Source organism: Spea bombifrons, chromosome 4 (assembly GCF_027358695.1).
Source record: "Spea bombifrons isolate aSpeBom1 chromosome 4, aSpeBom1.2.pri, whole genome shotgun sequence".
Taxonomy (NCBI): Eukaryota; Metazoa; Chordata; class Amphibia; order Anura; family Pelobatidae; genus Spea; species Spea bombifrons.
This window is the reverse complement of record NC_071090.1, coordinates 48277049-48303675: the sequence shown is the minus strand read 5'-3', so window position 1 is coordinate 48303675 and position 26627 is coordinate 48277049. Positions and strand designations below refer to the sequence as shown.

The following is a 26627-nucleotide window of genomic DNA, read 5'->3' as shown; positions in this document are numbered from 1 at the left end:
ATTGCATGTCTCAGAGTTACGTAAAACTCGACTTAGAGTCGCAGAATGATCCATTTACATAAGTCGTGGACTCTTTAAATATTATATACTTTTATTGTTCAAGATTGTAACAAGTTTGATCTTTAGCCTCTGTGCAGCATTGACATTAACGTATTCTGGATTAAGCGTTTCCATTCAATGAGAGGCCTTTGTTTATTTTCTACTGCCAATAAAGTAGAGGATTAACAGATTTCTTGCTGTCCATTTTGGTTTATGGTGCTCAAAGGGACCTTTTGGTGTACTGTAACACGTGTTTATAAGATTTAATGTACGTACGGGGTTAGAGTGGATGTCTTAAAAGCATTAGAAAGCATAAAACGTCTTGAAGGGTAATGAATTCCACCGTTTACTAGGCACGATCATGCAGTAGACTTGTTGGCGCTTTGTGGCAGACGTCGGCAAGTGGCTGCCGGGGAAGTGAAACATTTATCATTTAACTACAGTGATTCTTGAAAAGACCTATGTGAGCCTAATTACTCCTATAATTATAAAAATTAATCACTGATAGGATTTTTAAATACACTATTTAAAAATGTTAAATGACTTGTGTATATTTTTGTTATACACTAACACTCCTCTTGCTTCTCAGGATGCATATCGTCTCTTCATTTGTGTGCCTCGGCTTTGAAACGTATAAAATGTAGTAATTTAATTGTTCCGCCCCGATGTAAGCCATTTTCTAGTCATTTAACAGCAGTTACCTGCCATTTATGCTGCATACATTAATTACACTCTCAATTGTCATTTCAGTCGCATATCTCAATTAGAGAAATGTCAGCGTAGAACTGACTGTTCTTCTACTAGTCTTAATTGGAGAAGTTCTATGTTAACAGCTTCTGTCCCAGGAAATATTGAAGACACGCTTATCCCTGTTATAGAAAATATTTACTAAAATAGACTGAGTCGCTAATATATGTATTTGCAATTTGACATTTTTTTGGCAGGAGGAGGAGTAATGTGTTTTGTGAAACCTGTGCCACATGCATATTACTCATATGGGTAGAAAATAGATGTTTTGTTCTAAGCTTGCTAGAGATTGAAACACAGAATTTTTTTATGATGCTAATGTAATTTAGGAAGTAAGGAACATGGTGTTTCCTTTCCGTGTTGTGTAGAGAGTAGCAGGTGTACCGAGCAGCGATATTGCGCTTGGATGTGACCTGACAATATAAATGCCTGGAGGAAGAGCACGTTTTGACCTGTCAAAATGACAATATACGCCTTCAAGTCTGGGCTTCTTTCATTAGTGAAAATGCTATTTCAAGCTTATCTGGCATTAAAGACCTGTAGATATGCAGAACATCGATCTTAGCCTTTTAACATGACATGTTTTGCTTTTTACAGATTTATGGACTAACGAGGGAATACTTTTTATATATATATATATGTACTCATGGTATACAATTTTTGTGAACTATGTGCCTGCCTAAGCTTACGTATTTGATAACATGCTTTGCCTGTTACCTTAACCTATTAGAGCATGTAATCTGCTCGGTTATAATGTACACGTGTAGCATAACCTCACTGTAGTAGCATGGATAACATTCTATTAGATCAGCTTTGTATGCGTGATCACAAATTAACACCATGTGTTTCCTTTGTCCCTTTCTCGCTCCTGTCTTGATGCTGCTGTTACCCCCATCATGTTGCTTGCCCTTGGTGCTGGATTTCTCTTCTGATTCACTTGACATTCAACAGCATTGTGAGAATAAAGAAGCGCATGGATCGCCACGTAAGTGCCCACATATATATTTATGTCAAAGACATACGTAGCTTCTCTGTTGTAGGTAAAATATGCAAATACAGGTTGAGCGTCCCTTATCCGAAAATCTCTTATTTGAAACGATCCGAAATCAGTTTTTTTTTTTTTTTTCGGATAAAGAAAATTCAGATGAGGGATACTGACGACTGAGGTGGGACAGGAAAGAGTCTGACCTGTCTTGTAGTCGGTAGATCATTTCCCTGCCCCCTTTTCAGCATCTCCCGTCTTCCGCTCCGTTGTTCAGGCTTCCCCAGAGAACTTCTGCTCCCTTTTTCAGAACCGGAAACATGAGAAGAGAGATCCATTATCCCAAATTATCCTTATTTGAAATACTTCTGGTCCCAAGCATTTTGGATACGGGATACTCAACCTTAATTGTATAATTACTAATAATTTATTAATATTTATCCTTTTTGCCTCTCAGTAGTGCAACCATACGTTTTCCATTGGCTGATGGTGAATGTTCTGGACGTTCTGTGTTAAGTGCTTTTAATTTGTATACTCACCCCCCTCCTCACTTTTCTCTAGGTAGTATTTTTTATACTTCTGCATATGTTATGATTTGTGTACAGCTTAGGTAATATAAAAATGATGTAAACTTGGTAGATATGCAGTATTTTTGTCGTGCCATTCTATGGCAATTTTTCTGAGGGGGGGAAAGACAGTTCTGATGGTTTAGCTTCTTCCTTAATTTTTTCTTCCATTATCTTGGACACAGAAATCGCTTTTCTGGGCTGGATTCATTAGGACAATTAGCAGCCGTATACCCATGTTGGGTCTGAGAATATAGTGTGTTAGAGAGCAATTAAGTACTGAATTTCTCTGGAGTGTTTCTTTCATTTTTATTTTACATTTGTAAAATAAAAGTAGGGGATTACATTTCATTAGTTTGCGTTCCTCGATACAAATATTATGCACTCAGTTTCACAATGATCTGCCATTAAAGTGTTTTGTCTTTTATGAAGGGATCAACCAGGCGTTTGTTCACAATCCATGTGTTAACGTGAGGAACAACAATGTAGATTGTTGCACAGTTATCCATTGAAATGTTCTCTGGGCCGTCGTCCTTTTAATGACTTTGTAAAGTGAATTGGGGATGGAAAAAAAGAGAGAGGTTGCTTGATCCTTCTCCATGATTCAGTTGTTTTTAATTGCTAATGAAGCATCTGAAACTCACTAAATATTTTAGGTTCCCTCCAAACTGAATGCCAGACACATTCTGACATGACCCTAGAGCAGTAGTGTTCGACTTTGTCATCATAAACACTTACGGTCCACTGTCCAGTATACTTCACTAGAAAATGTTGACTATTAGGTGTCTGACCATTCAAAATACAGAGAAGAAGCAGGTAGAATGACCCCCTATGCTTAACAAATATGTGGAAGCCGCTTTGCCTAATACTCAATTTTACAACCCGTTCAATACCGTGCATGGTCATCACAAAGCATTGGAATGAGATCATCAATGTAACGAGCTCAAACAAAGAAATAAGTGACTATATGTGCCACAGGTACTGATGATTGTGTGTTCTAAGTGCCTCTTGTTCTGTAAAGGGAAACCTTGAGTTGTTTAAAAGATGCCCATTGTTGTAGAATATGGAATGAAACCAAGTTTGTGTTTTGAATGCAGAAACCTGAATGTTCCAAAGATAATCGCTGACATGTACAGCCCATCCTTTTTGAAAATGTGATATTTTGTGAGATTTCTCCTATTGGGCTTTCCACAGTATAGCCACACATGGTAATCAGCAGCTTTTTGTATCATAACAAAAGCTCATCAAGTAAAGCAGACTGTTTTGCACTGACTTAGAACAGCTGTTTTAGACCATTCACGCATTTCTATAGCTCGCACTGCCTTTCTCAAACTCCCTTGAATTCCTATACTCGGATCCACCTAATAAGCTGGCCAAAGCCCTCTTTTGCCATGTGCAAAATACCAGGATGTGATTTTAATGTGCCGTTTTTCCCTTTGGCTAATCCCTACTCAGACACTTTGGTCTATGGGAATCAAACGGGGCTACCGCAACTGATATTGCTTTTGTTGGAAATAATTGCATTCGCCAATGTGTTTGATGTTGGTCAAGCCGCAGTAGGTAAAAGATTGGTTGCAGGTCTTCTAGTCGAGAAACCATAATGCATCAGAATGGATTTCCCTTTTCTGGACATATCTCTGGCATGATGTAAGTACTTGTGACGTTCTTTGTCCTGTTGTTGGTGTGTCTCTAATGGGTGTTGTACGTTGTCTTAGTAGTATGAAAGAAGTAGTGAGAATGTGATGCAGCTTCTTCATTCTCGCTGGTTACATTTGTGACAAAAAAACTCTGCAACAGAGACTGAGAATTATTGGTATTGTGTGCAGCTGTATGCTATCTATGGAACGTGCTGGCCGGCTGGCGGTTAAGTGGCCGTTACACACAGGAATATATTTTCACACAATCCCTGACCTTCTGTGCAGAGAAGAAAGGACAGTCTAGTAGCTCTCTGTTTAACATGCAAGACTGACTTATTGATGTTATTGGATTAGTATTTTTTTTGAAGTGGACAGCTACTTTAGTGTTAAATGTTAACATCACTCAGGGAAAGCCCAACAGATATATTTGCTGGTCTTTTGTACCTGCTTTCCAACACATCTTCAGAGTGTCCTCAGCAATCTAGATCGTTTGCAGTTCCAGATCTCTCCGGATCCTATTGTATAATCAGATATGAACTGTCTATAAAACAGAGGGACTTGGGTATAATTCAGTGAAAGACTTATTGGAGTCTCCGGTTGACACCTTTTATTGGGCCAACATGGGAAAAAGATATAAAGTTAGGGAAGCTTTTGGGAACCTACTGTAGATGAAGTAGAAGAAACCTATGACATCCAGAAAGCTTCTGTAACACTTCTGGTGTTGGCCCAATAAAGGGTATCAACTTCAACTAAAGACTGTAAATACATTTTAGCTTATTGCACACAATCAGAAACGTTACTGCAGCTCCCACACAGGATTTCATGGTGCAACACAGGCAGTTCCTTCAGCTCTCTCTGTGAAGGGAAGAGGAATGTTTTATCCAGCCGCTTTGATTTGGGTTAGGTTTAGTGAAACAAGGGATGCGTTCTGTTTTATCTAAAGCTAGTAGACTCGATTTCTTGGGGCTCTGAGATGGGAAATGATGACTTTTTGGTGAAAATGTCCATTTAATTCTTTGCTTGTCGTAGGGTTAGTAATGAGCCCACTAAAAGTCTGAGAATAGTCTCTTTATTGGCCTAGATCCATTATTTATAGCCGACATTAAGGATTTGGCATCTGGATCAAACCAATTTTGTGCTTCAATAGAATAGTTGCTAATCCCATAGCTGGTGACCCCCAGGGACTGAAGGCACTTAGTTACCCCCAGGGCGTTTAGTGATAAGTAATGAGTCCAGCAACATCTGAGCCCTCAACAAAAATAATAGGTACTTTTTTCTTTGAAAGCAAAAAGGTAAAAATGATCTCCCGTTCCAGCTAATGGTGTGTGCAAAAAATGCACTTTATTTGACTAAATAATGGATGCTGTTTCTTCTGAAAACTGAATATTTTAGAGTAGATGGGACATCATATATGTGTTTTTATTAAGCATCTCGCAGGGTGTTGTTCGTTTGACCTCATGTACTATTTGAATACGTGCATATTTTAGGAGTCAACATATTTGCTCATTATTTATTTTTAGTCTGCTAAATATACACAAGAAGATCTTGATCCTTAATCAGAAACTGATGGCACAAATGGCGGTGGAGGTGTTTTGTTGCATTCAAGATGTCTGACTTTATTGAGGATGTGTACCTGACTTTTCAATCAGACTCATGCGTATAAGTTCTTTAGGCATAGATTCAAGGCTCAGAGACCCCATCTCCTGAAAGATATTGACAGATTGTAAAGCATTCAGATGAGGGCAATCGAAAGCTAGGTATGTACAGAGCTTGGAGGAAAAAAGAAAGGGGATAAAAAGGGATTTAACAGAGTTCACATGGAGAGTTTATTACAGATGTAATGTAAGAAAGTTTTTCATTTACTGAGAGGATGGTGAATAAGTGGACCAGCCTCCCATCAAAAGTGGCACAGGCTATACATTGAGGGAATTCAAACATGCTTTATGGAAACCATAAATGCATCACTTGCACCAGATGACACCCACGTTTAATTCCATGTGCATTTTGTGATTTACCGTATTTGCTCGATTATAAGACGAGGTTTTTTTCAGAGCAAATGCTCTGAAAAATACCCCTCGTCTTCTAATCGGGGTCGTCTTCTAATCAGACCTCAAATAGAGGTCTGATTAGGAGACTAAGATCCAGATCCCCCGCACCGCTGCAGGGGACCTGGATCCTCCTGTCGTCGCCGCCCCCCCCCCCCAATTTAACGCCCCCCCCCCCACACACACACACACTTACCGGTGCTTCCGGAGGTTAAGTTGGCAGCGGGGGTTTGTATGCGTCCGTCGCAAATACCTTCCCCGACTGTCAGAGATCAGAGTTCCCCGCACCGGTGCGGGGAACTCTGATCTCTGACAGCCGGGGAAGGTATTTGCGACGGACGCATACAAACCCCCGCTGCCAACTCCACCTCCTTCCGGCTGCCGCGGAATGAGATGTCAACCCGCTGCCCCGGCAATACAGCAGGAAATTGGAAGCACCGGTAAGTAAGTGTGTGTGTGTGTGTGTGTGTGTGTGTAGGGCATTTCTGGAATGCCTTATACCCCTATATGCCACTCTGGCACTTAGGGGGTTAAAAGGCATATTATGGGGCAGAGTGGCATATAGGGAGGTATAAGGCATTTCAGGAGGCAGAGTGGCGTTAAGGGGGCATTTAATAGAGCACTCTGCCTCCTGAAATGCCTTATACCTCCCTATATGCCACTCTGCCCCATAATATGCCTTTTAACCCCCTAAATGCCAGAGTGGCATATAGGGGTATAAGGCATTTCTGGAGGCAGAGTGCTCTATACAATGCCTTTTAACTCCCTTAATGCCACTCTGCCTCCTGGAATGCCTTATACCTCCCTATATGCCACTCTGCCCCATAATATGCATTTTAACCCCCTAAATGCCAGAATGGGATATAGGGGTATAAGGCATTTCTGGAGGCAGAGTGGCATATAGGGGGTCAAAAGGCGTACCATGGGGCACAGTGGCATATAGAGGGTTAAAAGGCATATCATGGGCCACAGTGCCATATTGGAGTGGCAAGCCTGGGGCAGATGTGCGTAACTGGGGGACAGGTTGGAAAATACAAGAAATAAAAACAAAAAAAAAATCTTTTTCTCAATCATAGCTTTTATTAAAAAAAATTGTTTACATGAATTAACATTTACTGGTAAAACTTTTTTCCTTTAGGGTCGTCTTATATTCAGGCTTTTTCTTTTTTTCCTAAGTTAATATTCAGATTTTGGGGGGTCGTCTTATAATCAGGGTCGTCTTATAATCGAGCAAATACGGTAATCGGTTTTTGAATAATGACGGTAGGATTTACTAATGGCTGAACAGAAGAAGAAAATAAATTAAGTTGGGTGCCGAGTAAATTGTTCTGAATTTATTAAGTTCTTGCTATTGTATTTGCGTGGACAAAACTAATGTAAACTGCTATCCTGCATGATATTATCTCATTAGGAAATATGAATAAATAAAATATATCCTACCAACTCTCAGATGGCCACATATTGTGGAGTACACAGAAAAGTCCTTGACTTCTGGGGTCACACCAATGTCATTCTGGAACCATTATTCGTTCCTGGAAGCCTTTAAATATAATACATTCTCCACAATGATCATACAGCCACGGAGGAGAGCAGCTTCACGTGTTGGCAGCATGTGAATGAGACTAATATGTGTTTTACATCAATGTATGATTACTATGATAAAACTGCTTTTATATAATAGTTCAAGTCCACATGCAGTGTGGTTTACTTTGTTTTACAGATCACACCCTTATATAGCAGCTTTACATTGCAAGCAGTTACCTGCAATGGATGAAGCAGGCTAACTTGGAATATATTATTTTATAGACCAGTCCCAAAGTTTAATGGAGTCTGATATTTCTTGGAGGTAAACCTGTTGGATAAGAACTACCTGAATTTCTTTTAGATTCCGTGTAATATAAGCATTTTATTGTGTTTGGGGAGTTTACTGCTTTTGATGTCAAGGGCTTTATTCACTAAATGCTGCATCTGTAAATGAATTCTAGATGCTCCTGTACATTTATATGAAAGGCTGTGTGCCTTGAGCCGGCTCCTCTATACCCTCTGTTTCTCTAGTTGAAAATTGTTATGCGCTATTTGGTTTACGCACTGTGCAGCGCTGTGGAATATGATGGTGCTACCCAAGTCAATAATAGTAATAATAATAATTACGCCAACTGCTGCTTGAGTTTAGTAAGCTAGTGCGCTTAGCATGCGCAACAATATTTTAAAGTGGTCAGATGGTGCCATCTGGTGTCAGAAAACGGAACTGTTTTCTGACGCGTGCTTCATTTAATAAAGTATATTTAGTTTTGCAAAGGCTTTGTTGCATTAGAGCACAATGTAACCCTTTCTTTAGCAAGGGAATATTGTCCCCCTAGAACCTGGTGCTTTTATAACTTTTTTACCATGTTTGTTTAGTTGTGATTCCCATTTCTTTCTTTGTGTACCCCACACAGTTCAATTTTCTTTGTTTTCTGAAGGGGAGAGGGCTTTAATTTTTCTTTCAGTGAACCCTGCCTCGCATTAAATGTGTATAATGTTACAAAACTTGTACATCTTTTCACCATATATCCCAAGCAACAAAATAAACCACAGAAACGGTGAAAATGTTTTTTTTTTGTTTTGTTTTGTTTTTTTTTTAATGAAAACCACTTCCCTTTCCCTCTGTAAATTCATATTTAGTTGTAGAAACAGCATAAAGAAATAATGTATAGGAAAGTGCTAGAACGTCTATCTTCTGCTCACTTCTCTGATGGTCTGAGGGGACTTAATACATTATTGTTATTTTGGAAAAAGTTATGTTTAATAAAATTTAAGGTGTCATTTTGCATTGGCTTTTGGTATATGTAAAATGTTAACATACAAACAGAGCCATACAATCTATCGTGAATCTAAGACCAACCCAAGAACTGGTTATGGTTTTGATGGTTGGTAAACCGAGCAAATTAGATGAGCTGAATATTTATCTACAGTGATATTCTGTTTCTGTGTTAGAAATGCTTGGAAAAGATTAAAAACTAATAGTCTACCACTGAGATTGATCAGGTGAGTGGAATCTCTAACCATGTCTAGTTAAAATGTAAGCCTGTTAAAAGTTAAGCTTTACAATGACCCTAGGTTCTTTTTTTACAGCATAAATATAGTCTTTTGTCTTGAGACAAGTAATGCTGACCACAGATTACAATTTACTGCTCCCTCAATCCCTATAAAAATATCTTTGTGTGTAACGGGTAGATAGTTAAGTTGGTGGTATGTCACAATGGCGGGAGAGGCAAGAGGGCACATTTCTTTTTGAATATATAATACACACTAGACTTGTACGCGTTTCAGTTGGAAGCTAAACAATTTTTGTCAGTTCATACGAATGTTTGAAGATGAGAAAGGACACCCCCCCCAAAAAAAAAACAAAAGCTCTTAAAAATCATTGAATTTTTTTTGTTTCAATTTCACTCACTCTCACACACTCTCTGAATGTCTCCCCACCTTCTCCATAGACCGCTCCTGTGTCCCTATCTCCTTGTTCAACTTCTTCTCTTGCATCTTGGACATGACCTCCCGGTGAACTTCTACAAAAGGGCGGAGCCTCCAGACACACCCTTTCCCCTGAAAATGCTGAGATATTCACAGTTTTCACTATTCTGGCCTCCCGGTAAACTTCCGCAAAAATATGGAGCCTCTGGGCACACTCTCCGCCCTTTTGTGGAAGTTCACCGGGTGGACCGTGCCCACTAAGCTCTGCACAAATGAAGAATGCAGAATATGCAAGAGAAGAAGCAGGACAAGGAGACAGGGAGAAGGAACTGGTCGGCAGAGAAGACATTCAGAGAGAACATGTCCAAAAAATGAATGGACCAAAAATGAAATGAAAAATTTGCCTGATACATTTGCACAAATCTAATATACACCGCTCACTATAGTTTAGTAGAAAACAATAAGAAAACAACTCTTTAAAATTAAAGTCTTAATTTTAATAAGTTTGGGAACATCTCGCATGCATTGGACTTGTATTTATTCATTTTTATTTATACATTTAATGACTAATATCAGGCATTCATCACTTTTTGTAAGCGCTTTCTTGATAGGACAGTACAAGGCATTAGATGGTCCTTTAGATTAGAAACGTCAGCGATGGCTCGGCATCTAACAGTTTATAAGCTAGGTTTAAACCCTATCCTGGTTTTTCCGAGAGATTCTTTTAATCAAACTCTCTGCTTCTACCCCAAACAAACTTGTAAAGTATGCTTTCCATCCGTCATCGAAGTGAGAACTTTTATATAGCTGAAAAGTAAAGGATATCTCTGGGTTTATAATATAAAACTATCCAATGTGGAGGTGTTGAATGTTTGCCTGTAGGTGGAGCTGAAGGAATTATTATTGTTCATGTACCATTATTGAACAAATTTATTCTTGCGAAGTAAACAAACGTGATTTGTCTGAAAATCAAATCACTTGGTTGCTTCGGTCTAGACGTCGGGAGCCTACATCCCTCAGTTGGCAGTAGCCTTCAAGTCATCTCCTGCAGTCTGTAACTTGATTATTTCAAGGGCTGGACTTGTCTTGGCGATAAACGTGTGTGTAGTTCCACGGTTTCTTTGTGTGTGGGAGCGCTGTTACGAAACACATTTTTTCCATTCCTTTTTAATATCTGTACTTCCTTTATTTCTGTGTGTTTTCTGTGTTTTTCCATGCAAAGAACAATAGTTTTTTTTTTTTTGTTTTTGTTTTGTTTTTCGTTTCTTCTTCCAAAATTATGTTCTTCCCTATAATGGCAAGTGAGCAGTGCCTTTACGGTTACTAGTCTTGGCAAGTGTTTGGTTGGGGGTTGATCAGGAAGTCATTGTGGATATTATGTAGTGTACTGTGAGTGGATTTGGAAAGTTGAGTTTTAGAAGCATTTTTTTTTTCCATCCCAGTTAAAGCAGTTCTTCCCAAAGCCTACGTGTCATGGTTCAGTGTTTAAATCGAATCTGTGTGATGTGGTTTGTAGAATAAAATAAGCACTATATAATACCTATGTATGTAATTATTGTGTGTGCTAGAATCCGATCTTTCATTTATACTGTGGGAACTAACATATTGGTGCCCTCTGGATCAGCAGTTATGTCTCCTCAAACTGCTTATTGTTGTTGCTTCAGACAGATGTTGTAAGGGAGCGAAAGGAGAAGAGTGACTACCAGGACAAGCAATATATGAAAAAGCTGTAAATGTTCCTCTTATTTAATTAATGAAGAGGATCCACTCACACTTTGAATACAGGGTTTGTCTTAAACCTCCTCACGACTGCAGACAATTTTATATACCGCACTTACCGGCGTATTACACGCACCGGCGTATAACACGCACCCTCGCCGGAACCGGAAGTGCGGGAGACGCGGCTGCAGATCGTGCAGCACAGAAAGTTATCGGCGTATAACACGCAGGTAGGGTTTAAACTTATTTTTTTAGATATAAAAGTGCGTGTTATACGCCGATAAATACGGTATTTGTTCTTCCGGATACTTAGTTTAAGGGATTCTAGAAATGATCCTGTGATATTTTTAGTTGAATGTCTTTGTGACAGTTAAATGAAACTTAATGTAAATGTTTTTTGTTGCCAATACATATACTCACACACCTCTTTATTTATATATAATATACACCGATCAGCCATAACATTATGACCACTTGCCTAATATTTGGTCCCCCTTTTGCTGCCCAAACTGCCCAGACCTGTCGAGGTATGGGCTCCACTAGACCTCTGAAGGTGTGCTGTGCTATCTAGCAGCAGATCCTTTAAGTCCTGTAAGTTGCGAGGTAGGGGCCTCCATTGATCAGACTTGTTTATCCCACAAATGCTCAATTGGATTTAGATCTGGGGAATTTGGAGGCCGTGTTAACGCATTGAATTCGTCATTATGATCCTCAAACCATTCCTGAACCATTTTTGCTTTGTGGCAGGGCGCATTATCCTGCTCAAAGAGGCCAATGACATCAGGGAATAATGTATCCATTAAAGGGTGTACATGATCTGCAATAATGCTTAGGTAGGTTGTACGTGTCAAAGTAACATCCACATGAATGGCAGGACACAAGGTTTCCCAGCAGAACATTGCCCAAAGTATCCTGGTGCCATGTGTTCTCCAGGTAAGAGATGCATCCGGCCATCCACGTGATGTAAAGGAAAACATGGTTCATCAGACCAGGCCACCTTCTTCCATTGCTTCGTGGCCCAGTTCTTATGCTCATAAGTAGGCACTCTCGGCAGTGGACAGGGGTCAGCATGGGCACTCTGGCTGGTCTGGAGCTACACTGCCCCATACGCAAAAAACTGCAATGCACTGTGTGTTCTGACACCTTTCCATCAGAACCAGCCCTGGCTTTTTCAGCAATTTGTAGCTCGTCTGCTGTATTTGACCACATGGGCCAGCCTTTGTCCCCAAACTTGCATCAATGAGCCTTGGCTGCCCATGACCATGTCGTCCAGTTTACCGATTTTCCTTCATTGGACCACTTTGGATAGGTACTGACCACTGCAGACCAGGAATACCCCACAAGAGCTGCCGTTTTGGAGATGTTCTGACCCAGTCATCTAGCCAACACAATTTGGCCCCTGTCAAAGTTGCATTTTTTCCTGCTTCTAACACATCAACTTTGAGGATGAAATGTTCACTTGCTGCCTAATATATCCCACCCACTGACAGGTACCATAATAACAAGATTATCAGTGTTATTCACGTCACCTGTCAGTAGTCATAATATTATGGCTGATCGGTATATAGGAGTACTTTTTATTTTCATGCAATGCATTCAGTTATTGTCCCAAAGTAAGTTATGGGTCAAATAAACTGGTCTAAATACATAGGTTCAAAGCGTAGTAGTTTCAAATTCTCACCATTTGACTGCTATATACTTTATTTTATCCCCCAGTTATGTGGAGGTAATCAAAATATTATTTTCATTTCTGAATTCCTGTTCCTTTTGAATTATAAGCAATCTTGATTTACCGGTTACTGATCTGGTTGCATTTCCGGAGGCTGCCAACCAGTAGGTTTGTTGTGTTTTTTTTTTTTTAGAGCTTGCATTTTATTTCTTGACCTTTCTGATATAAGATGCATCTGCTACTGCGGCTTCAGCGCTTGTGATTCATATGTGTGGATTTATGCTTTACTTTTCAGTTTTAAAGTTTGCCAAAAGCGGATCAGTAGGTGTCTGTTGCTATGGTTTGGTAGCAAAAATAAGCGATGTGACGAATATAGCACATTTATTTTATCTTTAGGTCTGTGAGGGGGAATCACGAATTGCATTGCATAGGTATAAGCATCTGAAGCTTTTTGTTTATGTTGGGGAAGGGGAAGGACTGCTCATAGGTCTGAAAGTCTAAAGCTCAGTACTTAAAATACGTTTAAGCAGCTTAACCTATAGTTTGTTGATACTCCTCAAGAATGTAACTCTGTATTATGAAGAAACACCCTTTTCTAACAAATGCAATGGCTTTGTTGGCTCTGTGTGACAATACTTGTGTATCCAACCATTTACCTGCTGGCAGTACTACATAAATGAGTCTTAAAAGCACATTTTATTAATGAAACATTGATTTTAGGAAGTTGGTTATGCTCCTTCTTAAAAGGGAATCTAATGACGAGGACTCTGTCTCAAGTAAAATGGGTCAACAGAACTTGGACATTGTTTTCGTAAAGACAAGATGTAGTGATCTGGCAATGATTTATGATGCCAGAAGGTTTAATTATTTCTCCCTGTAATAATATAGCCTGATGAGGTGGTGGCTGGTGGAAAAATTGCCAGCCACAGCATGGCTTTTTAGGTTTGCATTCACTTTCTGCATCTCTATGGTATCAATTTCTGAGAAGCATTCTTGGATTTATCATTTTACACTTAATACCATTATATGATTAAAAAAAAAAACTTTTGACTTTTTAATTATAGATTTGGTAGCCGATTGTGATGATTCTCAGCCGATTCTCCCGTCAAAGATGAGCCAGCGCCAAAGTAAAGACTCATACCTTTCTCCAACCAAAGATCTCGTCCAGGCTACGCTCAGTCCTAGCATCATCCACAGCCATGGTAAGAAAGTGTGACCCCTCAGCACTTTAACCTTGAGTATAGAAATCAATTTCTGTCCTCTTATGGAACTTTTCCAGAATAACATTGATTAACAAGGTTTTCTACAGTGTCCTCTGGCTCTGAAACCATATATCTGTTGGCTTGTGTATAAAGTGCTTCTCGTTGTGTACTTTGTTTTCTGGAGGTCACGGAACATAAGATTTGTCTGTCTCTATTGGTGACTCATATTTCTTTGTATTTGTGTTTCGCTTCAAATGGTTCATTTTATTTTTAGACACCTCCAAGTCGCAAGTGCAGCCTGTCTGTTGTTGTAATGCTGCCAAATAAAATGCTATGTTGCCCCACCAGCGTCCTTCAGAGTTCTGTCCTCTGTACTGGGCAGTACCAGTGTATGACATGAAGATAAACCAGGAGGGCAAAACCACAGGCCTATGCCCTGTATGCGTCACCTTAACATTTAGCATGGTCCCCCTTCATCAATGCTTCAAACTCAGTAGGTTTTCAACCACTTAAGAATAAAATGTAAGTGGAAAGTAAATAGTATTGCTCTTATACTTAAGGTCCATAAAATAAGAGAACATTATTAGAAAGTCAAATTACCCAAATTTGTGGCCAGCCAAATGAACGCTGCAAACAAGATTGGTTTCCCCTCAGTTTACCTTAAACCAGCCATGTGGCTTGTTTTCTTAAATTGCCCACCAATGGCATTTACCACTGCTTGTTGGCAGTTCGAATCTGTTGGGTAATCTTATTAACTTAATGCTGTGTAAGACTCTTACATCTTCTACCGTTACCAGGAAAGTCTTCAAGGGAGCAGCCAATAAACTAAACCTGCAGTTACTCATTAGTATAAGTGTAAAGCTTTAGGATCCACAATTCACAGACAATTAATTAGATGCCGTTTGGCAGCATCTCTTGATGAAGTTTACTGATGTTCCTAGTAAAGCAGTATGTGGCACTGGTTATATGAAGCTTTATATTGCGCATGGTGTGAGACATGCGCTGTTGATGGCGAAAGGCTTTCACTACCTGTGGTTCTCAAAATAGTGATCACATCACCTGGGATCCAGTATTTTAGGACCGTCTGATTTCTCATCAAACTCGGGTATCTATTGATCCTAAAGAAGTAGTTTGAGCAGCAATTTAAAGATAATGCAATGTTCTCCAGTAAAGATTTTTGTACTGAAATATAGCAACGCTGGTGTCTATGGAATATGACTCTTAGCCCATCTAATTCGTATAGAGACTCGAGCTTCTCTGGTTGACCTAAAATAGAAGTCACATACTGTTTATTTTTTAGGCAGGGTCAACGCCACAAAACCGGTTACAGGGTCCCAGGGTATGATGCTACGATTGCTGCACGTAGATTCAAATGATGATAATAACCATATTAGAAGTCTTTATCCATTCTCTCTCAATGTAGCCCATTGGTCACTGCTTATTAAAAACGTTCATGAATGATAACAAAGGATCAAGAAGCCATTGGGTCCGCTTGATCCACTTCATTCGACCTGGAAAAAAATCAATGAAAAGGGCGCTCTGTGTGATACAGCCCAGCTAATGCAGTAGGCAAACAAAAAGCAGTAAATTAGTGGAGTCTTCAAGAAGCATGTAGTTATCCCTTTATCTGTTGGCTTAGGTCCCAACCTGAACATGGAAGGACCCTCCTGATTCTGTTACCTTGCGGCCTATCATATAACCATATGAAAAAAGCTGTGAATGAGCAAGGCCTTTTGGAAGAGCCCTGAGGGACAGGACTACCCCAGCTGATGAGGACCAAGCATATACAAGCAGCTTGAGAAAAAATGAGAGAGGTGCTATTTGGAAATAATCTGGAAAAGCACCCACGGACCCTGTTCATTTTGTCCCTAGTAGATCCGATTTGGGAAAAAATGGACTTAAGAGATCTAAAACGGAATGGCCTGTCTTGTTATGTTGGATAAAGGCCAGCAATCTCCCTCCTCCAAAAAAGTGTGTAGATAAAGGGTGCCTTTTAGGTGCCCCCTTAGGACAGTCTGTTTGTGCATGCATGTGTTAGGCCCTATGTTTTCTGGCTTGGTGCCCAATGTAGGGAAGAAGTACACAAAGAATAAAGAAGTGGAGTTTTTTCGCTAGGAGCAATGATTGGTTAATTTTGATGTCGCTATGTTACAATACAAGAAAAAGAAAAGATGCCTTGAATCAGAGAGACCTTTTTAAAGGTTAAATCCTGTCCCAACCAACATTTATTTACTTTGGGTTTAGTAAATGCAAGCAACAACACAAAAAGATTCAATTGAAATGCTTTTTAGAAAGACAACGGAAAAAATAAACAAAAAATTAGCAAAATTGTGACATGGTCAAACACATGCTGGTCATAAAATATGCCGTAGATCAGAGGAAACCCAAGCGGACCTCCCAACATATCCTAGAAATAGACAATGGGGAAAGCAATGGATGATATAGAATTTAAATTAGGAAATAGAAAAAAATCCTTTGAATGAAAAGGGCCTTTTATAAGTAATTAATGGACTGCCTCTGCTTCTATTTACTTGGGCACAGCATAGAAGAGCAACAAGAAAAAGGAAAGTTATAGCACAGCATGTTCGACGGACAGACAAAAAATAAGTAGGCAATGAAAGACCTTTTAGAGTGAATCTGGGGACTGTCCCTTGCCATATATTGTGAAACAACCAATACAAGCAACAGAAAAAAAAGAAGAAACTTGGAGACTACATCTTCCTGCTTTTGGTGGTTGAGGTTTAACACAGGCAAAAAAGGGGGGGAAATCGGTGGAAGAATGCGTATGCTTACTGCTGGTTTGTGTGGACTGCCAAAGACAGGCAAGCGATGAACGCAGAGCACAAAAAAACCCAGTGAATTAGAAGAAACAGCAGATGCCAACAATGCACAAGGAAACAAAAACGAAGCAAAACACTGTTTTCGGTCTGATCTGCCTGAGATCATTCTAACCTACGGTAACGAGGAAAGAGTTATGAGCAAGACAGACCTTTTCAAAATCTAAATTGGAAAATGAAAGCAAAGCATAAGAAGGAATTAATAGAATCTGAAGAAAAATAAATTGAACCAAAATATTACATGTGTGCTTATTCTCATCATAGTGATGTTATGGTAGTCATCAGTGTGACCTTTATGGTGCCAAGTCATTAATCATCGCCATTATAGTTCCAGTAAATGTCAGCTGGTAAGCCAAGAGTAATAACTGCCAGTGTGTGTGTGTAATGTTCATTGTATATATACACTATATGAACAAAAGTAAGACACCTGACCATTATAACTATAGGGACTTTGATGATGTCTCATTCTAAGTACATTATTTTGCAGCTATAACAGCTTCCACTCTTCTGGAAAGGCTTTCCACAAGATTCTGGAGTGTTTCTGTGGGAAAAGCATCTGTGAGATTAGGCACTAATGTTGGACAAGTTCTTCCATACCAAAGTTGTCCAACCATGTGTTTATGGACCTTTCTTTGTGCGCTGGGGCACAGTCATGCTGGGATAGAAAAGAGTCTAACCCCAAACTTTTCCTGTTAAGTTGGAAGCAAGGGTTGTGACAAGACGAGAATTGACAGACTAACACAAACCAATACATCAGGTGGAGAGAGCCCTGCTTGTAAGCTTACAATCTTGAGGATAAACGTTTTATTTTAATACACAGATGCAGCCAGATGCTGAGCTGTGTATTATAGATTTTCTGCATTTTTCTTTTTTTGGACAGCTTGTAACTGTGCATTTAATCAGATCGGCAAACACCTGCAAGCGCTGCAAAATAAATGATCCAGGTGTTGTATTACATTACCCTAGACTAGCAACTTTGTACACTGATGTTTGTATATTTCTGTGTACCCAATATGAAGTGTAATATTTTCATTTTCTGTGATTTATTTTTATCCTCTAAATGTTATTTGTTTATAAACATTCTTTTACAGTTTTTATATGTTGCCATAATATAAAGGACGGTTCACAATGTGTAAAATGAGTAAAGCAATTATCCCAGAATACAGCAAGAAATTTGTAGCAAATATAAATAAAACATGAGAGAATTACACGCTGCCCTTTAGGTCCACAGTCCTGTCGTATGCTGTCTTCTAACATTGTAGTGCAAATTTTATAGCATTGATGGTTTATTTATAGTCAAAGAAAGTCCTAAAACAAACCCAAACCAAAGCAGGTCGCCAGGGTGTAGCCCTCTTCCCAGGACATGATGTGTACCGCAATAGACTATGTGAAGAAAGGGAGAAAAAGCACTGTTCTCCCAAGAGGTAACCTGTAATTCCTCTCTCGTGGCCCACCTATTGCAGACACCGAGGTCCATCATCTTTTGAAGAGGTCAGAAGTGTGGTACCAGTCATAAGACAACATCTGCTCCTCATTTCTCCACCTTACACAACCCAACAGCCATCTTGGATGCAGACTGGAATAGTGGCTTTCACAGTGCTAGTGGATTTTTGTATCTTGAAAAGGAAGGGGTGGTGTGGGTTTAGTAATACACGAGTGGATGTGCAGAAAAGTAATTGTCCAAAATAGCCTTGCAGGTAAACACAGAGTCCCCGAAAGGCCTGACCATTGGGCATAGCCAAACCATATGGGAAAAATGTACCCTTCTCATCCATCTATCTGAGACGTTATCATAGCTATAACTAAGATCCACAGGAGTTCTTTACCAGCGCATACACCTTGAATATATGTATTGTATTAAGCACTGTGTAAATTGTTGGTGCTATATCAATAAAATATATTATTATTATTATTATTATTAAGGGATTAATAGGCTGCTACATGTATTTTGATGGAGATGGACCCCTTTTGTGTCGGAGAGAAAATATTTTCGTGAGTGTCATCCCAGTATCATTATAGAGTGCAGAGACCAGGTTGTGTGTCTACTTTCATCCTGGTGTAATTGTCCTGGAGGTAAGCTGGCAGGATAGCAATCCTGCTCTTTTAAGAGCAAGTCTATAGTGGGACAATTGAAGATAAACACATTTTTCCAGACTAGGGTTCCCACCTCCTTAAACAGAGGGTAGAGGCTTAATCTTTCCCTCACTTAAGATATCCTTAACCCTCTGGTTACCATCTGGAAGTGATCTACAGAGTTGGGAGTGTGCAGTGCCCAGTTGGAAACTTGGGTGTCTTGGTAACGGCGAGCATGACGAGGGGAATGGCATAACGACTCCCCAACATCTGGATTACTTATGGATTCTAAAAAAAAAAAGTTATGATGACAAAACGAACAGCAGGACCGAAAGGTGGCATCTCTGATGAGTTCTGCTAGCAATAGGTTCACTCTTGCCGATGGGTTAGTGTAAAAACTGGAGATCCATGATGGCATATGGCGGCCAAGACCCAATTTGCCAAAGACCTGTTGAACACCTTTTTGCCCCTTGAGAGAAAGTAGAATGACCTGGCTCTTCGCCACTGGGTTCTGGTTGTATTGTCTCTAGCTTCCCGGTTGGCCATGAAGCACACTTGGTCCTTATGTACCAGCCAAGGTATTGGAGCTGCATAGTTAGTATCTTAGAGAATGCGTTATAAATCTACATTGAGTAGAGAGATTGGCATATAACTGCTACATGAGTTTTGGTTGTCCCCCCTCCAGGCTGGACTGTAATTATAGCCTCTAGTGCCAAGGAGAGCAACGCAACCCTCCTCTTGCAGGCCATCAAAGGCCTTGCAAAACCAGGCAATTAATTTGTTCCTTAAATGTTTTATAATACCTCAAATTGAAGCCATTTGGTCCGGGTGCCTTGCCTTTGGTTTTTAATTATATTTACCCACATTAACTCCTTGGGTGTAATGGTGCCCTTTAAGTCCTGAGCCTCCACTTCATTTCTTTCCTGCTTTATATGCTGCGTACGTTATCTTCTGCCTTACTACGCAGGCATTAACATTAGAAGGCTTATTGCTGGCTGTGGTGATGGACAGTAAAAGCTTAGAGAGGAGCCTTCACTCAAGGTTTTACTTTTCCATCGGTATTTACAGTATCTTTAGAGACTTTATTAAATGTTAAACTGTTGCTTTTTCGTTCTGAACTCTTATCTTCAACTACCCAATAGAACTTCCCACAAGCTGATCGGGGCAAACAAACAGAAAATTAGAGTACCCTGTCGGCGCAACAAGGACACTCAAATGGCTATAGAGGGACACTTGTTTTAAGGCATATGGTTAGGCGTGTAGCTAGGCCAGGAGCTTTTATGTCACTGGGGTTTATTAACTAAATAGCAAGTTGTGGTTTCAACTCCCTCACTTCACTATGCAGTAAGAAGAACCAACACTGGCACGTTCCTCTTGCTAGAAGGGCTGAACTGGCCCTACATAGTGCGTACTTTAGTTGGTGAGGCGGTGTAGGAGAACTTGTTTACCTATACATTATACAGGGTTGCCCAAGCTCTTCCTGCAGCAGAAGCTCATTGTATTGTAAAGTCAAGGTGCTGAGACGCAACTTTCCTGCAAACATGTCAACTCTCCCTTTAGTGAATAGACCCCTTTGACCTATGCAAATTATATTAGCCCTTCTAATGACTTCATATTTTGCTTTCACAACTCTTTGGTATGGAAGTGAATTTCTATAGCCCAACGCCTTCTATTACTCCGCAAATGAAAATCACTATGGTTTTGGAACCCGACACACCACGGTATATGAATCTGTCCTTTTTTTTTTTTTCTTCATTAACCTAGAAAGCGGGGATCATTCCTTGGGTCTCGGTCTATGTCACGCTCTACTCACGTTGGTTCTTTTTATGGTTTTTTGTTTTGGCAGTAATTCTATTGTTACAGAATAACAGATGATATGCTTTCTCTTGTACTTCCAGTTGTTTTAGTCCTTTTCTCTTTACAGTATTATTGAAGTAACCTTGGCAGAACGTCCCACCTGTCATACTGGTTTGTTGGCTTTTTACAGACGTGTAAACGGTATTTGTAGAACGCAGAGATGGGCGTACTCAAGGAACGTTTGGGGATAAATCTGGCAGCCTCGGCGAGCCGTGTGCAGAAAAGTAGCTCGTGCGATACGTCTGATTTCTCTAAATAGAACAATAATTCCCTTTGCTTTTATATAAGATGAATAGAACGTTCTAGAGTTTGGTGACTTGTGTAAGTGACCCGTTTGGATCCAGAATCAGGCTGTGCTGTGGGATTTCTCCACTCCTCTGTTCACTGGGAAGCTGGATTGTGTATTTGTCTATAGGCGCCCTATGTAATGTATGGCTGCTGTGCAGCATTCCTATGCATCACATAAAGATAGCTTTCTAACATAAGCGCGCCTCGTATTGATTACTTAAGATATCGCTCCTGCTATCTGGAAAAACCACAACACTTTATTATCCATCAAACATATTATTAGACGTTTGGGACAAGCAGCTGTGATTGCGGTGAATTTAGGTGCAGGTGGGACGCTTCTTTCCGTCCGCTTTATCCTAGGGGACGTACGTGTTCACAGGTGGCGGATACAGCTTTAAGCGCATGTCGGCTGTGCTTTGTGTGCTTATCCCACAGTCGTTACGAGGATTAAGTGCAGAAACAATATCTTGGCGTTTACATTGGCTGCGTTGTTTCTGGCATGAAATAACGGCTCTGGCTGTGAGTTGGTTACAGGATACAGTTTATCAGGATACCCCTCACCCCCTTTGAATGTTTACCTGCTGGCCTCCTAAGAATAGCTTATAGCATGTACGTTAAAGCCCATTAATGGGCCCTTTTGGTGGTAGTTATGTGGAACAGCCTTCCAGCAGAAGTGGTAGAGGCTACTACAATGAGGGACTTTATACCTGACATGGTGGAAATCTAGAATCTAAGCAGAGACGAATTGCTGTGAAGGTCTGAGTCTTTATAACAGGAAAAATGGGCAGACTAGATGGGCACGTTTTCTAACGCAGTCATCCCAACACACACTCATTCACTAACTCTAACCCTGTCCACGGACACACGCACTCATTTATCCAGGGATAGGCATGGACGTGGTTCATGGCGGAGGACATTCTCCGCAGCGGGCGGCCGATGCGAGTTGGTCCAAGATTGCGATGTCTTCTATTGGGTGGATGGTTTCCCAGTCTGGAAATTGAAGCCTTGTGATGTGGACCGCACCCTGTTCCATGCAGACGAGCAGCAGTAGAAATATCTTGTTGGATGACCTTTCGGTGCGAGTGGAGTGCGACTCTCCTTTGTTCTGAAGGTCATTGTAGTCTAGGGGGAGAATGAGTGACGTGCCGGAGATCCGGCTGCTTCATCCTTCTATATAAGGGGACTTGGGAGCCCTTGTCAGTGTTTGACACATAATGTAGGACTACAGAGCTGAGGACTCATTAGCATCAAATGGGAAGATGATGGGGACTGTATTTATGCATAGAGCGCCGGGCCCCCTATATTACCGCTTTACTGTGAGGCCAAAAAATTAGGCAGATATCGAATCATTTAGAAATTTGCCGCAAAAACGGCTTATCTGACCATCAAGAGGGGGGGGTTGGAGTGAGTTATTCCTAAATGTGGGGTGATTGCCACGGCAACGAGTGGAACGTTCTTCTTGCTTGGTGTTGCATAAATAAATGTATTTAATGATTCTAAATATAGCTGCTGCTTTGCGTCAGTGTACACAAGTTATTACCTGAGAAAGTACTTTTACACCTGCTGGGCCACAATGCACCTTTTTTCTTAACTTTATTGGTCAATCATGTGCCTTAGTATATTGCGCTGATTGTGTGGTTTTACCTTAACCGGAGGGTGGTAGATAAATGAAGCAGCCTCTCAGCAGACGAGGTGGAGGCTAATACATGCATGGGGTAGACATACAGCTGTGCGGAATCTGAGACAAGTATTAAGGTCCGGGAAACGGGCACACTGGGTGCTGTGTGTCCGGCGGTCACCGTGTATCTGCGTGTGTCCGGAGCGGCGTGAGGTAGGAGCTCCGGGCCACCCTCACAGCGCTCACGAAATTCATTCGTGGCGGCAGCGGCGCGGCCAGTGACCTTCCCACCCCGGCAGGCAGATGCATGTGCGCGGCGAGGAAGAAGTCCACGTATCTCGCGTGGGAGGAGCTGAGGAGAGAGCGGAGAGCTCGGGCTGCCACTCCAAGGCTTCGCCGCTGGAATGTCTGCTGCTCGGGCGCAGGAGCACTAACACGCCGGTGGGAGCCGCCGCCGCCTCCTCGTTCTTCTCCGCTGCGTGGGCTTCGGGCTCCGTAACTCCAAGGCACTGACAAGCGAAGGCAAGTACACGGGTGTCACGGGCTCGCGGGGTGTGAGTGGCGGTGTGTGTGCCGGGGGCATATCGGGCGCTGTGCAGGGTAGGAGTAGTCGGGATTTTTAACCCCTGTCGCCTCTTTGGTCTTCCCACCATTACTCAAACGGTGAAAGGAGGGGAAAAGAATAACTTTGCCAAGTGCATTCACTGAACTCATCCCTGTTCCTCTTATGGGGATCTAATTGCTGCACTGCAACTCCCATTACCCTCAGTAACTGATGCAAGGCAGCTACCTGTGAAGCTGGACCGGTTGGCACAGCCATCTTGCTAGCTGCTGTGTGACAAGCAACAGATTGCAAAGAACTTCACTGCTTCCCACATCTTGGGAGAAAAGCTTTCTGTAGAGCTTTTAACGGCTTTTACTCCGCCATCAGCTGATTCATCAATCCATCTTTCCATCGGTCCCTTGATCATTGCGAGTATGATTAGGATTTATATATATATATATATATATATATATATATATATATATATATATATATATACACACACACACACGCCTCACCCTTTCATCTGTCCCCATCCTCGCTAATACATGCTCTTAATTATGTTCCAGCGAAGTGGGCAAATATACGTGGCCAGCTTGTGTTTGTCAGACTCGCCCCCGCCGTGCGGACTCTGCATTTATCAGATGATGGCAGCTGTCAGTGGCACGCTGCGCTTACACTCTATTCATGCCAACAACTCTGCTCTTTACTACACATGTGACTACACGCGTGTCACCTAAATGGGGTGTGCTGCATTAATAGTAATAATAATGTCTTATTGATACAGTGGCACCAATTACTACATGTATTCAAGGTATTTGCTGCCTACAAACCAGCTGCAAATTCTCGGCCGGGGAGAAGGACAACAAAGCAAAGTTTTAGCTTTTCGCAAACCCTTTTTCTTTTGTAAAATGAAAAATGTTTGGTATATCAGAGATACCGCAGACCTCAGATATTTGCCCCATTGCTGTACCTGGAGCCACTCGGGAGGTTGTTAAATTTAAAGTAGCATTTTTTCCGCTTTCCTTAACAAAAGGGGGGGGGGCGGTTATCACATATAAATGTTACAACATTGACAGTGAGTGCAGCGTATTTGGATGGACAGACAGATAGTAAGTACAGGGATTGGAAATGGTGCTAGGGAAAGCAAAGCATGTTCTCGCTCTATGCAAAATAGCACGACAGCTGCCCTTAACCCTTCGGGCGCCGAATGGATGGGGTTCCGTTCAGCCGTCAGAGGGTTACATGCAGGTTTGCAACGCAATTATCTGATTAAATGTACTCGGATCCCCGGATCCCTTCAATTCTTAGCCCCTATTGTATTTTATATAAATTTCACTTAAATCATTTTTGTATTTATTTTATTTTAATGTCCAGTATTATCTAGTGATTACTGCCCCCCCCCACCACCACCACCACATACACCAAATGCTGGTTATTAGCTTATTAATACCGGCCGGTGATCTGCACACCTGTATAGCAGTGAAAGCGTCTCGGGCACCGATCTTGCGCGGTTAGCTGGGTGTGTAATCTGTACATTGCAAACCTGCGTTCCCCGTCCACCTCCGATCACTGCTGATGTGATTAGCGGAATCCAGCTTTGCTTCGCCGGGATGCTCCCTATGGATCTGAAGACATTTGTGAAGTAAATCCGTTTTTTTGGAGCAAGTAGTTGCGTTGGTTCTGCATCACGGTTTCCGTCTGTACCGCAGCTTGTTTAAAATATTCCCGAAACACGCGAGGGGGATCTAAAGCTACATTTCCCGGTGTGTTCTGCTTTGTTTAATTCCTAAATGTGTGCACGGTCCGTAACGGTAGCCCTGGGTATTGATTCTCTTGGCCAGAGGCTTTTTCTGCCAAGCCGTTCATTCCTATATTTTTAATTATCCTATATTTCTGGGTGCTTAAATACTAAATCATTTTGCTTGGGCATTGTGTAGGATCAGACCCGACGACTATAACCTTTAATTATTTGTGAAAGGCTATAAGTCAGTAAATTACGAACAGTGTGCCCTGATACAGTATTGAGTACACACCAGGGTTTTTACTTGGGTATACCTCAGTACGATATAACTAATGAATATACTGTGAACACCAGTTGGCTTCCGCACACATGCTGGATTTGGAAGAAACGATGTCCATGGGGCACTAGGTACACATAGATTATCTGGCTTCTGGCCACTATTTCAGACATTAAATGCTGGATGGCGTAGTAGCCCAGAGAGCCAAGCCCCAGGTGCAACCTCGCCGGGATTTTATTGGAGTGAGTTAGAAAGAGCCCTAAGAATCCAACTCAATTAAATAGAAAATTAATTGTCAAATGTGGAAGTCTATGGTTATGGCTTTCATGTAAATGTTCAGAACTGTTAGCAATGAGATTTGCCTTTTTCTCCTTCAATCGAGTTAAATTAAAGTCTGTCAAACCTCCCCATGTAAAGTCATCTGTGGATCAGAACCCTGTATTTTAAAATAAATACATTCCCTGTTAAAGGCTTATTAGATTTTAAAGGCTGCCTTTTCTATGTCATCCTATTAAAGCAGCAGTATAGAAACCATTGTTCTAATTCTGTTCCTAGCAGACATGGTAGAATTTAAACATGAATGGGAGAACATATGGCTATTCTGACTCTAACGTGGGACCAAAGATTGATTACGGGCCTTACATCAAATTTTATTTATAGATCCGTTAAGGTATTGGTAAAAAAAAAATAATAATTCTCCAAAGGAGAAGGAAGAAGAACTGGGTGGCCTTCATTCGCAGAAAGTATTTGTTCTTATTTTGGAAACAAAGTAGTACTGTTTGGGTGAGTGCAGACCCACTGAGTGACATCACTACCGACAGCTCACCTGCTAGTTCATGCACATCGCTCTGGGGATGAGACTCTGTTTCATATGCCATAAGAAAATACGTTGGGGGCTGAATTCACAGGGGGCAATTAATTGTGCATTCAGGATTACCATATGCTAAATCTGGCCTGTTTACCTTATATAATTCCATGTAGCATTTTTAGTGGGACCAGTAGCAATAAGTTGGCATGCTAGCCTGTCTTTCTAGTGAGTCTCCTTTAGCTTTGTCAGTGGGATGTGTTTGTGTGTTGTGAAATATTGTGTGTCTGGTTTAAGGCAGCAGCTCCAATATTCTCATTCTAAGCAGCTTCCAAATTGAAACCTATTACCCTGACTACACCTTTGAGCCATGAAAGAAGAGGCCCTTCTCAGACGCAGGTCATGTGCCGGTGTCTCATCTGGCTCCTTCCAACCACGGCCTGATGGACGAAAACTTGTCAGAAATGCATCCTTTGGAGGATACAATGAGCTCTCTCCGGCACTGCCAGGTTTGTCTTCTTTCAC

General features: G+C 41.1%; 2 protein-coding genes across 7 annotated transcripts in view; both read left to right on the top strand.

Annotated features, from left to right (window-relative positions):
• The window catches only part of NAP1L1 (nucleosome assembly protein 1 like 1), a 151285-nt gene that overhangs the window by 61304 nt on the left and 63354 nt on the right, over nucleotides 1–26627 (top strand). The window lies entirely within an intron of this gene.
• OSBPL8 (oxysterol binding protein like 8) overlaps nucleotides 1–26627 on the top strand; it is an 86006-nt gene that overhangs the window by 36337 nt on the left and 23042 nt on the right. For 2 of the 5 annotated variants that reach the window (XM_053461965.1, XM_053461964.1), the window contains exons 4-5: nucleotides 1738–1771; nucleotides 13922–14059. In XM_053461965.1, coding sequence (XP_053317940.1) covers nucleotides 1738–1771; nucleotides 13922–14059 — 172 coding nt within the window. Of the gene's footprint in view, nucleotides 1–1737; nucleotides 1772–13921; nucleotides 14060–23100; nucleotides 23255–26430; nucleotides 26612–26627 lie in introns of those variants that run through there. The other 3 variants (XM_053461967.1, XM_053461966.1, XM_053461968.1) reach the window with 3 other exon arrangements.